This window comes from Pan paniscus, chromosome 19, assembly GCF_029289425.2.
Source record: "Pan paniscus chromosome 19, NHGRI_mPanPan1-v2.0_pri, whole genome shotgun sequence".
Classification (NCBI taxonomy): Eukaryota; Metazoa; Chordata; class Mammalia; order Primates; family Hominidae; genus Pan; species Pan paniscus.
This window is the reverse complement of record NC_073268.2, coordinates 54,885,179-54,900,767: the sequence shown is the minus strand read 5'-3', so window position 1 is coordinate 54,900,767 and position 15,589 is coordinate 54,885,179. Positions and strand designations below refer to the sequence as shown.

The following is a 15,589-nucleotide window of genomic DNA, read 5'->3' as shown; positions in this document are numbered from 1 at the left end:
TATGGTGAAACCCCTTCTCTACTAAAAATACAAAAAAATTAGCTGGGCATGGTGGCAGGTGCCTATAGTCCCAGCTATATGGGAGGCTGAGGCACAAGAATCACTTGAACCCGGGAGGTGGAGGTTGAGGTTGCAGTAAGCCGAGATTGTGCCACTGTACTCCAGCCTGGACAACAGAGTGAGACTCTGTCTCAAAAAAAAAAAAAAAAAGTTCAAGAAAACAAGAGTATAATGAGAAATATGCAAAATAGTTTTAAAAGAACCAAATGGAATTTCTTAAAATAAAAAATACCAGAAATGGGGGCCGGGCGTGGTGGCTCACGTCTATAATCCCAGCACTTTGTGGGGGCTGAGGCAGGCAGATCACCTGAGATCGGTAGTTCAAGGCCAGCCTGACCAACATGGAGAAACCTCATCTCTACTAAAAATACAAAATTAGCTGGTCGTGGTGGCGCATGCCTGTAATCCCAGCTACTTGGGAGGCTGAGGCAGGAGAATTGCTTGAACCCGGGAGGCAGAGGTTGCGGTGAGCTGAGATTGCACCAGTGCACTCCAGCTTGGGCCACAAGAGTGAAACTCCGTCTCAAAAAAAAAACAAAAAAAACAAAAAAAAAAAACAGTAGACTCGAAGAACTAGCTGAGTTTTTCTTTACTTTAGGCAGTAAGTGTGACCTTTTGCAGGTGACTACTTTAGTTCCTCATGTCCTCATTAGTAGATCAGAGAAATTCGACACCAAAACCCCAAAAGAAAAACCCCTTCTAATCCTCATTCCATGATTTTATGAATACATGAAGTCCTAGGCCTGCGAAGGAATACTCATTCTCTTTATCCTGTGTTGATACCTCTCTGCTTCAACCTCCAACTCGACATTTGCCTATAGGATGTACTTGGACATTCAGCATAAACTACCTCACACCATTACTGAATTGCTTCATGTGCACATGTCCCATGCCACAATACCGGGGACCTTGTCTTCCGTGATATTTGTCCCCAGTGCTGTGACTACAGGAGGGAGTCAGTGAATGTCTGCATGTGTGTCTTTACCATCCTTCTTGAATATGCTGTAGGGTTAATTCCTAGAAGTAGAATTACTCTATTGAAAATTGGCAATATTTTTCATTCTAATATCTATTGCCAACATGGGAAAGCAAGTCTGGATGCCAGTCCTTGTTATATGCCCCTTGGGTAAGTTACGTAACCTCTTTAAGCTTCTGTTCACTCATATTTTAACAAGGAAAATTACAATATTTTACCTCACAAAATTGTAGTCAGCTTCTGGCTGTCTTAAACTCTGGTATATAGTAAACACTAAGTGTTGGTGTCCATCCTTAATTTGTAATAATAGGTCACTTGTTAGAGAAATGCACCTTACCATTTTCTTTTCTTTTCTTTTTTCAGTTATGACTCAAAACTTGAGATAAAGGAAATCTGCTTGTGAAAAATAAGAGAACTTTTTTCCCTTGGTTGGATTCTTCAACACAGACAATGAAAACAGCACTATATTTCTGATCTGTCACTGTTGTTTCCAGGAGAGAATGGGAGACAATCCTAGACTTCCACCATAATGCAGTTACCTGTAGGCATAATTGATGCACATGACGTTCACACAGTGAGAGTCTTAAAGATACAAAATGGTATTGTTTACATTACTAGAAAATTATTAGTTTTCCAATGGCAATAACCCATTTATGAGAGTGTTTTAGCCTACTGGAATAGACAGGAACCACATCCTCTGGGAAGCAGATAAGCATAGAACTGATACTTGATGCACACTTGTAGTGGTAACTCATCCCTAACAGCATCGTAAAGCAGGTGCCAGAGGTGCTTTGCTTTGTCCTTCCAAAGCAGGTGAGTCAGCCCCACCGAGAGCCAGGCAGCTTTGAGTGGCAGCGTGGTGCTAGCAGCTTCAGTGGAACAGGGTGAGAGTTAATTATGCAGTCTTCTTGACAGCGGCATTAATTTGGAAGGAAACTGACAAGTCATGGGTCAAGTTTCAGTGACTTCTTCCTTCCTCTGATGGCAGTATATAGTTTTCACATTTTAATTCCTCCTCCTGAGATGCACTATACTTAAAACCATTCTCTCCCCTGCTAACAGAAGGGTGTGAATCTGGTTTACTTTGAGCATTAGGATTTGCCCCTTTGGAATTCTGCACTCCAGTTACTTAACTTTCCCTTCAGAATACATGTGGAAAGAAAGAAAGAAATAGCGATGACTCCACTTTTGCCCCTGTGGCACCTTTAACAAAGCAGTTCTTCCCAAATTATACTTTTTTTTTTTTTAAATAAGTTGAGCAGGATGACTGGGGAGAGAGAAACATTTGACTTTGACTGCCTCCCCCATTCTTTGCTGTGAGCTGGAAAGTGTGCAGTTGGTCGTCTTTCTTCTCCTTTCTTTAGGATAGTAAGAGACTCACTCACTGCACTTCTGCTCAGTTGGCTTCTGCATCGGGATCGCACAGCCATCAGCAGGACTGCCCAGTTGGTGAGCACACTCCATTGACCACGTGGCGCCAGCGCTTCCTCAATGCACATGATTGAGAGGAAAGAAAGTTCTCTTAGATGTTACTGCTTTTGCTCAGACTTTGCAAAAAAAATATATATATATGTATAAATATATAATTATTAATCACTTTTGTCCTTGAGAAAGTCTTGAATGAACAGAGAATTTATTCCATTGCAATATTTGATTGTATAGAGGCACACTGTTTCATCGACAGAAGAAGCAAAAAGGCTTTGTGTAAGTTTTTGGTACTATGTACCACCTCTGTTATTCTTTTAAAGCTGAAGTATTCATGTACTTAAACCATATTATATTTAATTGTGTTTGATTTTAAAATATATATATATGAATTCTATTTAAAATTGTGTCAACTTTCTGCTTTCAGGGCATTTATGGCTCTTCTGTTGAAATATATTGATCTTTCCAAATATTTTCATTTGCTTTCTAAAAACCCAGAACATGAGCCACTACTGGACTTTGCCTTGTGTTTGGAGTGTATGGCATAAACCCAAGGTTTTTATTAGTCATCTATGCTGTGATTAATTCATTTTGTTCTTTTAACAAAATATTTCCATCCACTTCACATTGCTTCAATCTTTAACAGAAAAGCAATATAAAGGTTATAGAATAAAATGTGGTTTTGGGCAACTCTTGCTGCCTCTGCATGTTTTGGAATAACAATTTCTACAAGACTCTAGGCTGTTTAAACTAGTGCTTTCAGTTAAGATAAATTCTAATCATTTCTTTGTATATACATTTTGTGCTTCTGAGCTAGAGATGCCAAGTGGTTGTAAACTGCTTATAAAGAGAATAGCAGCAAATTTGAGACTCGGCTACTTTTTTCTGCCCCACCTGCTTTGAGACACAGAAGCGGAGTGTGGCCCGAAATTATTAGCCAGATTTAATATTTGATCTAAAGTAGATCCTTGTACTCATTTTAAAGTTGGAATTTGATTCCTCCAACATTGAGCACCCACCATGTTCCAGGCTCTGTGCATTGTGCCCACAAAATAAGATTCCCTGGTGGAGTTTTTATGGGTTCAAATAATCAGTTGAACACCCTTCATCTTTATCATGTTGTTGACATTGACACAAATTGTTTAAAAAGAAAAGATATTAGAGAGAAAGTGATACCTTTGTAACTTGATGTGTCTTCATCATTCGGTAAGATTTGATGAAAGTAAAAAGCAAATGTCAGCCAAATCCAGTAAACAGCAATAAAACAGGGAGTAACTTTTTATAACTTTTTCTACTTGGATTTCAACATTCAGTAGAGCTTAGGCCGGGTGCGGTGGCTCACGCCTGTAATCCCAGCACTTTGGGAGGCAGAGGCGGGCGGATCACGAGGTCAGGAGATCGAGACCACGGTGAAACCCCGTCTCTACTAAAAATACAAAAAATTAGCTGGGCGCAGTGGCGGGCACCTGTAGTCCCAGCTACTCGGGAGGGTGAGGCAGGAGAATGGCGTGAACCCGGAAGGCGGAGCTTGCAGTGAGCCCAGATCATTCCACTGCACTCCAGCCTGGGCGACAGAGCGAGACTCGGTCTCCAAAAAAAAAAAAAAGAAAAAAAAAAAAAAAACATTCAGTAGAGCTTTTCGAAATGTAAGTAGTTTACAGTACTGGAGGTTTGACTAGTTCAGTAGGAATTTGGAGGGGAAGGTCATTCTGAATTGTAACAAAGTACAAACTTCTTTGCTGTTTTATTTAAGTACTGAGAGCTAAGCATCTGATGAAGTGACTGACCTCTCTCCAGTGACAGTGTTTGGGTACCTGCCTGACTTCAGGAGTGGGGTTTATGTCTCTACACAGTGACCTTTTCTCTCGCCCTCTCCTCCCTCTTGCCCACACACCAGTTGATTGGACCTGGGTTGAACTCCTGATCCAGACAGGCCCAAGACAGTTCTTAATGTTAAGAATTTTGGGGCCGGGCACGGTGGCTCATGCCTGTAATTGCAACACTTTGGGAGGCCGAGACAGGCGGATCACTTGAGGTCAGGGGTTCGAGGCCAGCCTGGCCAACATGGTGAAACCCTGTCTTTACTAAAAATACAAAAATTAGCTGGGCATGGTGGCGCACGCCTGTAATCCCAGCTACGTGGGTGGCTGAGACAGGAGAATCGCTTGAACCTGGAGGCGGAGGTTGTGCAATGAGCCGAGACCGCGTCACTGCATTCCAGCCTGGGTGACAGAGGGAGACTCTGTCTCCAAAAATAAAAATAAGAAAAAGAATTTTGGGCTAGGTGCGGTGGCTCACGCCTGTAATTACAGCATTTTGGAAGGCCCAAGATGGGCAGATCACTTGAGGACAGGAGTTCGAGACCAGCCTGGACAACATGGTGAAACTCCGTCTCTACTAAAAAGACAAAAGTTAGCCAGATGTGGTGATGGGCACCTATAATCCTAGCTCCTCGGGAGGCTGGGGCAGGAGAATCACTTGAACCCAGGAAGCAGAGATTGCAGTGAGCCAAGATCACATCTCTGCACTCCAGCCTGGGCAACAGAGCAAGACTCTGTCTCAAAAAAAAAAGAATTTGGCCAGGCGCGGTGGCTCACGCCTGTAATCCCAGCACTTTGGGAGGCCAAGGCAGGCAGATCACGAGGTCAGGAGATCGAGATCGTCCTGGCTAACATGGTGAAACCCTGTCTCTACTAAAAATACAAAACATTAGCCGGGTGTGGTGGTGGGCACCTGTAGTCCCAGCTACTAGGGAGGCTGAGGCAGAGGAAGGATGTGAACCCAGGAGGCGGAGCTTGCAGTAAGCCAAGATCGTGCCACTGCACTACAGTCTGGGCGACAGAGTGAGACTCCGTCTCAAAAAAAAAAGAATTTTGGCCGGGTGCGGTGGCACATGCCTGTAGTCCCAGCACTTTGGGAGACCAAAGTGGGTGGATTACCTGAGGTCAGGAGTTCAAGACCAGTCTGGCCAATATGGCGAAACCCTGTCTCTTACTAAAACAATACAAAAATTAGCCAGGTGTGGTGGCGGGCACCTGGGGAGGCTGAGGCAGGGAGAAATGCTTGAACTGGGGAGGCAGAGGTTGCAGTAAGCCAAGATCGTGCCACTGCACTCCAGAGCAAGACTCTTTCTCAAAAAAAAAAAAAAAAGAATTTTGCGTGGGGAAGGAGAGATACTGATCACCATCTGGAATGGTGCTTGGATGTGGCACTTACAAAATCAGGAGCCAGCACTGCATGGACAAACAGAAGCATGTGGGCCTGAGATAGCAGGTACCTTGATAACCCTGAAGACATCCTTGGTTTCTGCATCTATTCCTGCATCCTTGTGTTGGACTACATTAATCTGTCAGTTATCCTTATAATGATTTTTGATTTTTTTTTTTTTTTGAGATGGAGTTTCGCTCTTGTTGCCCAGGCTGGAGTGCAATGGCACGATCTCGGCTCACCACAACCTCCACCTCCCAGGTTCAAGTGATTCTGCTGCCTCAGCCTCCTGAGTAACTGGGATTACAGGCATGCGCCACCACACCTGGCTAATTTTGTATTTTTAGTAGAGACGGGGTTTCTCCATGTTGGTCAGGCTGGTCTCGAACTCCCAACCTCAGGTGATCACCCTGTCTCGGCCTCCCAAAGTGCTGGGATTACAGGCGTAAGCCATGGTACCCGGTCTGTTTTTTGATTTTTTGAAACCAGTCTGAAGTGAGTTTTTTTAATTACGTGAAAGGAGTTTGGCTAAAATACTGCCATACTGCCCTAATGCCTAATGATTATGTATTCTCAGCATGTCTGCAAAGTACTGCTGATTTCTGGAGAATAATTTTTCTTTAGTAAACTTCACTTAAGTCATCATGTGTATTCTCTCAAAATGGTATCCTAACCTAATGGAGCTAAAAGACACCCCTTGTTTTTATAACAAGCAGTTACTGAGGCCCAGGAAGGGGAGAAGTCCCTGGCTTGTGAGATGATCACCATTAGAACTCAGGCCTGGGCCAGTGCCTTTTCATGCTTCTCAGATCCTTCCAAAGAATAATGAAGATTATAACCGCTTTTAGCAATTGTAGTAAACCCAGAAATAGAAAGCTTTTTGGTTAGAGTACTGGTAGAAGTTTGGCGGGAGAGAGAATTTTTACAAAATTTGTAAATACCTGCCAATTCTATATACTAGGCAAGGTCTCTGGCCTTGTAAAACCCCTCAAGGTTACAACTTTGGTGGCCCACACTAATAGTTACCCACTGAGGCCCTCTCCGGGTGAACATTGAGCACTAGAGGAAGCCCCTCTGCTTGGGCAGGACTGGGCGTGGTGCAGAGTAGGAGCGGTGATACTGTGGATTCTGGGCAGGTGGAGATGGCCAGTGATGTCCAATAAAGGACACTGGAGGGAGCAGTGTGAGTAAAGGCCCTGAGGGCATTCATGTTCAGGGAGGGTTGCTGCCCACTGGCTTGCTTGGCACACAGGAGAGTGGGTATTCCTGCCTTAGTAACTTTATGTAAACAAGTATTTCCTCAGTCTGTTCCTCTCAAACTGCCTGCTCTGGCACATTCAGGATGTCACAGAACTCACCTGGATGCATTCAGCCCCTTGCCTAAAGGTGACAGTGCATCTCCTTCCCCACCCCACCCCTCATACCATTGAAGCACCTGTCAGACTGGCCCAGTCTGTGGGCAAGGAGCCTAGAGAGGGCTTAGTTTCAGCTTGAAAGGAGCTGGTATTTACCAAGAAGCAAATGAGAGACGAGGATTGCAACAACTGTGCCATTTCCCCAGCTTCAGCTGACTCCTGTATATTACTGTGCCTTCAGACTCATCCGTAAGTGACCCCAGGCTGGCCTCTCGCACATCACAGTAAGAATTCCACACACCATACAACTTGGAAAGAGGCTCCAGCTGAAGGAAGCCCCACACTTCTTTCAAGTTTTTCTTAGTTTTCTCTTCTTGGCAAAGAGTACTTTTTGTTTCTTCTAATTATGTAACTATTGGTTTAGTAAATATTCACCCATTCAGTCACCCTGTAAGTGCCAGGCACTGTTTACAGGGACACAGGAAGGAATAAAAACTTGCAGGCACCTTGGAGCTTGCATTCTATTGAAGAGGTAATGGAAGTTGGGATAGCAGCTAAACTATGCTGGTATTGGCCAGGTGCAGTGGCTCACACCTGTAATCCCAGCACTTTGGAGGCCGAGGTGGGCAGATCATGAAGTCAGGAGATCGAGACCATCCTGGCTAACGCAGTGAAACCCCGTCTCTACTAAAAATAAAAAAAAAAATTAGCCAGGTGTGGTGGCGGGAGCCTGTAGTCCCAGCTACTTGGGAGGCTGAGGCAGGAGAATGGTGTGAACCCGGGAGGCGAAGATTGCAGTGAGCCGAGATGGCACCACTGCACTCCAGCCTGGGTGACAGAGCGAGACTCTGTCTCAGAAAAAAAAAAATGTGCTGGTAGTTTTGATTCAAGATGGCCTTTGGAGCCCATGATTTAGGTCTCGTACCCACCAAGGTCTACTGGAAATCATCAGGCTCTCCTGCTATAGAGCCATAGGGAGAGCTGCAGCCGAGAGGGGGAGCCTGAAGAGAGGTGCCCCTTCTGTGTCCTGTCAGCCTCATCTTTCCGCAAGGACCAGTTGCTGTGCCACTCCATTCACTTGCTGCAAGACTGGAGGTTTTTCCTCAGGTGTTGAGCACCTGGTTGACAAGATGTCAGCATCTTGATGCCTGAGACCATCAAGGCAAGTCTCTGAACAGGGCTTACCTTAGAGTAAGGCTTAGAAGAGGCCGTAAAGTCAGTCTCAGCTCCGTGGCTCTGCAGAGCTTTGGGACATGTGAATTCTTAAAAACAAGACTATTGTACAGTTACTATATGCATGCAGTATAAAATTATAACCTTGGAAAATCCTAGCTAGCTGTTGAGCTAATTCCATAAAGTAATCAGCTCCTGAGTTCTGCAGTGGTAATAATAATCAGCATAATGAGTAAACACTGTGTGTGCCAGGCAGCGTCTCATTTGATCCTTGTGATAATCTTGTAAGTACTGATTTTCTCCCTTCTTTAAACAAAGTTTTTTTTTTTTTTGAGAGAGGGTCTCACTATGTTGCCCAGGCTAGTCTTGAATTCCTGGCTTCAAGCACTCTTCCCATCTCAGCCTCCCAAAGTGCTGGGATTATAGGTGTGAGCCACCATGCATGGCCATTTTTTCCCTTCTTATAAAGAAGACAAGCTTAAGAGGTAAAGGAGGCCGGGCGTGGTGGCTCATGCCTGTAATCCCAGCACTTTGGGAGGCCAAGACAGGCAGATCACGAGGTTGGGAGATCGAGACCATCCTGGCCAACATGGTGAAACCCCATCTCTACTAAAATACAAAAAATTAGCTGGACATGGTGGCGCAAGCCTGTAATCCCAGCTACTTGGGAGGCTGAGGCAGGGGAATCATTTGAACCTGGGAGGCAGAGGTGGCAGTGAGCCGAGATCGCGCCACTGCACTCCAGCCTGGCGACAGAGCAAGACTCCATCTCAAAAAAAAAAAAAAAAGAGGTAAAGGAATTTCACCAGGGTCTCGGCCAGGGGAAACTGCCCTCTTACTCACAACTGTGCTATCCTGCAAATGTTCTCTTCTCTCATTTTCCTGCTTATTGGTACTCACCACAGACAAGTATAGAAGATAGCAAAAACTTCAGAAAAAAATTAGAGGGATTCACTTTAAAATGGAAAACATCCCATCTATCTACCTTAAAGCAGTGGTTCTTAAATTTTCACATGCATCAGGATCCCCTGGAGGACTTGTGAAAATGTGCATCATTGGGCCTAATCCCCAAAGTTTCTAATTTAGTAGGTCTGGGGTGGTGCAAGAATTTGCCTTTGTTTTTGTTTTTGTTTTTTCTCTGAGACAGAGTCTCATTCTGTCCCCCAGGCTGGAGTGCAGTGGCACGATCTCGGCTCACTGCAACCTCCGTCTCCCGGGTTCAAGCAGTTCTCTGCCTCAGCCTCCTGAGTAGCTGGGACTACAGGCGCCCGCCACCATGCCCGGCTAATTTTTGTATTTTTAGTAGAGACGGGGTTTCACCATCTTGGCCAGGCTGGTCTGAACTCCTGACCTCGTGATCCACCCACCTCGGCCTCCCAAAGTGCTGGGATTACAGGCAGGAATTTGCATCCTTAACAAATTCCCAGATGCTGCTGCTCTGGAGACCATACTTTTCAAGAATCCCTGCCTTAAAATCTTTCCTGTGAGTTGGGAAATGAATATTTTCATTCCCTTTTATTGGGAATGACCATGCTATACAGAAATGTAATTTGAGACCTATTATTTATGACTCACCCAAACAAGCACATAAATCCTTTACTATTATTCAGATGTTTATCAAAGCTGAGAACACCCAAACACCACTGTAGTTTCTCAGTCTCTGGTTGCCTAGGCAGATCTGAGGCCATCAAAGCAAGTCTCTTGCTGGGATGAGACTTTAGAAGAGGCCACAGACCAGTTTCAGCCCCATAGTCATCCACTCCCCAGCCCCTTTGCTGGGAACAGTACCCTTGACAGTCCAGGCTGAGACTTGCGGCTGTTGGGATCATACCCAAGGTTCCAGTGGAATCTCACACAAATCCTGTCTGGTTCATTTTCTTTCTGTTTGCACCTCAGGTCCTCAGTTCCCTCTGAGGTCCCGACCATGCCTTTCCTGGCCTGTCTCTCCTTCGCTGACCTCCTTTTCAAGTCCCTCCCAGAGAATGCTCATACCTTAGTCTTTTCTTTCCTTCTTCCTTCGTCTCTCTATTTCTTCATCAGGTATGTATTTCCTGAGGGCCTATTATATGCCTGTTGTAGTTGCTGGGGATACAGCAGTATCCAAGACAAACACTGCCTGCCCTCCTTGCAGTCCAGAAAGCAAGCAATGACCACTCAATGGGATGAGTGCTACTAGACAGTAAGGGACCTGCGGGGGGCAGTTTAGGTGCCCTCCCTCAACCCTGCAGTTTACAGACTTTGTGACCATCTCACTCCTTCTGTAGGACTTGCCCATTCTGCAAGTCTCAAGACACCATTTCTTCCCAGTCCTGACTCCCTACCCCACACCCCATCATCATTGTCCGTAGCACCCACTCCCAGCCAGTGCTGCTTCCACAGCCTTGCCATCTGAAACTGCCCTTTCACTTTTGCCATCTGCTCAGCTCCAAGCCGCTCCTGCCTGTTTCTCCAAGTCTTCCATCTACCACTCCCAGGTTTCGTCACTTCATTCCCACCCCAGGAACATCACTGTCCATGATGGCAGTCTGCCCGGCAATCCGGCCTGTTCCCAAGACTGGCGTTTCACTCCTCGATTGCACCTGTAACCAAACTTGGTGATTTCCTGCAACTGCTCTACCTCTGGTTTCTCCTAACATACTACCCACAGCAACCTCAAACAATGAAGTTTTGTACCATTATAGAGTCCTCTTATTGGAATGGATTAGAGGGGAAGGAAGAAACTTAAGTCATTATACCAGGAAAATCATTCCCTCACTATTGCTAGAGTTAGGTTTCATAATCTGCCTTTCAAAGAGCAATTACAAAAGCAATAAGTGATTTTGTTGTAAGGATTACAAATACACCTACATGATAAATTGGGGGCCGGGGAGGATGGTCCTAATGTGGTAACTTGGGTCAAACTTGCCAGTGAGTCAGACATGTATTTGAGAAGTGCTGCATCTCAGACAGCTTAGATGCAAGTGAAGGAGATACACTTTGAGAAATGGACTGTAGATACCATGAAGACGTTGATGTCCAAGATGCATGTAGAGAGTGAATAAAATTGTTACTTGAAATGTGAGAATGGGAAAAAAGCAATATTTTGTATTAATGTATTATATGTATAATGTTATTTTAAATATGCATGTGTAACTAAAGTAATAAATTAGATATTATAACTAGACGTGTGCCTATTTCATCAACATTCCTAGAAGTTTAAGTACTCTGGGTACTTTAAATGATTTTTTTATTAAATGTAGAAATCAACTGTATGTTTCATGAAGTTCCTATTGTCCGCTGAATAAAGTCCGGAGTCTCACTCTGTCACCAGGCTGGAGTGCAGTGGTGCAATCTCAGCTCACTGCAACCTCCGCCTCCTGGGTTCAAGCGATTCTCCTGCCTCAGCCTCCCGAGTAGCTGGGATTACAGGAGCATCCAGCTAATTTTTGTAGCTGGGATTACACCACACCCAGCTAATTTTTGTATTTTTAGTAGAGATGGAGTTTCACCATGTTGGCCAGGCTGGTTTCGAACTCCTGACCTCAGGTGATCCACCTGCCTCAGCCTACCAAAGTGCTGGAATTACAGGCATGAGCCGCTGCACCCAGCCAGAACACTACTACTTGAACTGCACATCTCTCTCCTCGGTGGGTTTCACACTTCAGAACTGGTACCTTTCCTCAAGCAATGCCCACAATTTAAAATGTCTTCCCCCACATTCTGTCCAAAGAAGTCCTCATCTCTGAAGACTGACCATTTTCTCCTCCACATCCTCCCAAAGCCTTTCCCAATGCCCAGCCTGTCCTCACATAGCATCCAGTTTGGCATCACTGACAGTTCGGTTCTGGGCCTCTATGCCACCAGATGTGAGTGAGCTCTTCCTGGGAAAGACTGGGGTTTGTCCCCAGGAAGCATGACCCAGGAGATGCAGGGGAAAATAAGTTTGCTGTAAATGGACCAGGCCCAGCTAATGGCCCTGTTCGGCCCATCTGCCCAGAATCTGAACTAAGCCTTCCTTTGCTTTAGCGCCTGAAAAACACCCTATCTGCTCCTACAAAGAGGCTGACATTAAGATGTCTCTCTCTAGTGCTAGTCCAGCAGTTCACCAGACATCATCCCACAGGTGCCCAAGGGTCCCTGAGACCCTTTCTGGAGGTCTGCGAGGTCAAAACTTCATAATCAGACTAAGATGTGGGGTGTCACTATGTGAATATTTGTACTGATGATGCAAAAGCAAGGATGGGTGAAATGCATCTCAGTGGAAATCTGGACAGTGACACTGACCTGTGTCATCATTATTGAAATCTTCACCACCATGCACTCAACACAAAAAAGAAAAAGCCTGCCAGGCACAGTGGGTCATACCTGTAATCCCAACACTTTGGGAGGCTGAGGTGGGTGGATCATCTGAGGTCAGGAGTTCAAGACCAGCCTGGCCAACACGGCAAAACCTTGTCTCTACTAAAAAATACAAAAATTAGCCGGGCTTGGTGGTGGTCGCCTGTAATCCCAGTACCCAGGAGACTGAGGCAGGGGAATTGCTTGAACCTGGGAGATGGAGGTTGCAGTGAGCCGAGAGAGTGCCACTGCACTCCAGCCTGGGTGACAGAGCAAGACTCCATCTCAAAAAAAAAAAAAAAAAAAAAAAAAAAAAAAAAAAAAAAAAAAGTTTCCCATAGGAATGTTCTTGGTGAAGGAGTAACAATTGGTAATTTCATTAAATATCAACCCTCGAGTACATGTATTTTAATATGCGTGACAAATGGGAAGTCTGCGTAAAGCACTTCTGCACAGTGAAGTATGATGGCTGTCCCTAGGAAAAGCACTGGTGCAGTTGTCTGGATAGTCAGCCAACTTAGCCACCATTTTCATGGAATACCATTTTTGCTTGAAATAACAACTGACCAACTGGCTATTTATTGGGTTTTTAAAAGACATTTTCTTTTTTCTTTTCTTCATTTTTAAGATAGGGTCTCACTCTGTCACCCAAGCAGTGCAGTGGTCTGATCATGGCTCACTGCAGCCTCAAACTCCCGTGCTCAAGCGATCCTGTCACCTCAGCCTCCCTCGTAGCTGGGACTACGAGTGTGTGCCACCATGATTTTTTTGTGGAGAAGAGGTCTCACTATGTTGCCCAGGCTGGTCTCCAACTCCTGGGCTCAACTGATCCACCTTGGCCTCCCAAAGTGCTGGTATTACAGCTGTGAGCCACCACACGAGTGAACAAATGTGATTTGTAAAATGCTGTGTAATAAAATGTGTCAATATTTGGAGGATCTGCATAATCCAGTACAATTTTTTTTTTGTTTTGTTTTTTGAAACACAGTCTTGCTCTGTCACCCAGGCTGGAGTGCAGGGGTGCAATCTTGGCTCACTGCAACTTCCACCTCCCAGGTTCAAGCAATTCTCCTGCCTCAGCCTCCCAAGTAGCTGAGATTACAGGTGTGCACCATCACACTGACTAATTTGTGTGTGTGTGTGTGTGTGTGTGTGTTTAGTAGAGACGGCGTTTCACCGTGTTGTTAATTCCTGACCTCGGGTGATCCACCCACCTCGGCCTTCCAAAGTGCTGGGATTACAGACATGAGCCACCACGCCTAGCCCAGTCCAATTGTTTTTTGAGATGGAGGTCTTACTGTGTTGCCCAGGCTGGTCTCAAACTCCTAGCCTCAAGTGATGCTCCCACCTCAGCCTCTCAAAGCATTGGTATTATAGGCATGAGCCACCAAACCTGGCCAAGCCAGTATTTTCCAAATGACCAGTGCATGATATAAGAAATCATGTTTAGGTAATAGATCAAAGTGCAAGAACCAGCAATAGATTTCAATATAACAGTATCAACAGTTCGTTGATATGGTTCAGATTCTACATTGTAACTAACCTTTAAGAAAAAAACACAAGGCTGGGCGTGGTGGCTCACGCCTGTAATCCCAACACTTTGGGAGGCTGAGGCGGGTGGATCACCTGAGGTCGGGAGTTCAAGACCAGCCTGACTAACATGGAGAAACCCCGTCTCTACTAAAAATATAAAATTAGCCAGGTGTGGTGGTACATGCCTGTAATCCCAGCTACTCGGGAGGCTGAGGCAGGAGAATGGCTTAAACCCAGGAGACAGAGGTTGCAGTGAGCCAAAATTGTGCCATTGCACCCCAGCCTGGGCGACAAGAGCAAGACTCTGTCAAAAAAAAAAAGAAAAAGAAAAAAAAGGCTGACTCCTTTTTCGGACTCAGCCCACCTGCACCCAGGTGAAATAAACAGCTTTGTTGCTCACACAAAGCCTGTTTAGTGGTCTCTTCACACGGCTGCACGTGACATGTGGTGCTGAAGACCCGGGACAGGAGGACTCCTTCAGGAGACCAGTCCCCTGTCCTTGCCCTCACTCCGTGAGGAGATCCACCTACAACCTCGGGTCCTCAGACCAACCAACCCAAGGAACATCTCACCAATTTCAAATCGGATAAGTGGTCTTTTCACTCCTCACCAGCCTCTCTTGCTACCCTTCAATCTTCCTCTCTCACTACCCTTCACAATCTTCCTCTCTCGCTACCCTTTAATCTCCCTGTCCTTCCAATTCCAGTTCTTTTTCCTCTCTAGTAGAGACGAGGAGACACATTTTATCCATGGACCCAAAACTCCAGTGCCGGTCACGGACTCGGGAGGACAGTCTTCCCTTGGTGTTTAATCACTGCAGGGACGCCTGCCTGATTATTCACCGACACTCCATTGGTGTCTGATCACTGCGGGAATGCCTGCCTTGGTCATTCACCCACATTCCCTTGGTGGCAAGTCAATTGCGGGAACACCTGTTTTGACTACTCACCGCCCCTCTTCTCTGTGTCTCTACTTTTCTCTTTAAACTTACCTCCTTCACTTAGGGCAAACTTCCGCCCTCCATTCCCCCTTCTCCTCCCTTAGCCTGTGTTCTCAAGAACTTAAAAGCTCTTCAACTCACACCTGACCTAAAACTTAAATGCCTTATTTTCTTCTGCAATACTGCTTGACCCCAATACAAACTCGATAACAGTTCTAAATAGCCAGAAAACGGCACTTTTGATTTCTCCATTTTATAAGATCTCGATAATTTTTGTCAAAAAATGGGCAAATGGTCTGAGGTGCCTGACGTCCAGCCATTCTTTTACACATTGGCCCCTCCCTAGTCTCTGCTCCCAATGCGACTCGTCCCAAATCTTTCTTCTTTCTCTCTTGTCTATTCCTTCAGTCTCCACCCCAAGCTCTAAGTCCTGTGAATCCTCCTTTTCTACAGATCCATGTGACCCCTTCCCTCCTCCCCAGGCTGCTCCTCACCAGTCCCAACTCTTCTTCAGCCTCCGCTCCCCCACCGTATAACCCTTCTATTACCTCCCCTCCTCACACCCGATCTGGCTTACAGTTTCGTTCTGCGACTAGCCCTCCC

At 45.5% G+C, this 15,589-nt stretch overlaps 1 protein-coding gene across 3 annotated transcripts in view; it reads left to right on the top strand.

Moving 5' to 3' along the window:
- Window positions 1-11,359, top strand: part of AKAP10 (A-kinase anchoring protein 10) — an 85,920-nt gene extending 74,561 nt beyond the window's left edge. For all 3 annotated transcript variants that reach the window (XM_003807285.5, XM_008959376.4, XM_055101214.2), the window contains exon 15: window positions 1,400-11,359. In XM_003807285.5, coding sequence (XP_003807333.1) covers window positions 1,400-1,405 — 6 coding nt within the window. In that variant the 3' untranslated portion in view covers window positions 1,406-11,359. The remainder of the gene's footprint in view (window positions 1-1,399) is intronic.
- The last annotated feature ends 4,230 nt before the right edge of the window (window positions 11,360-15,589 follow it).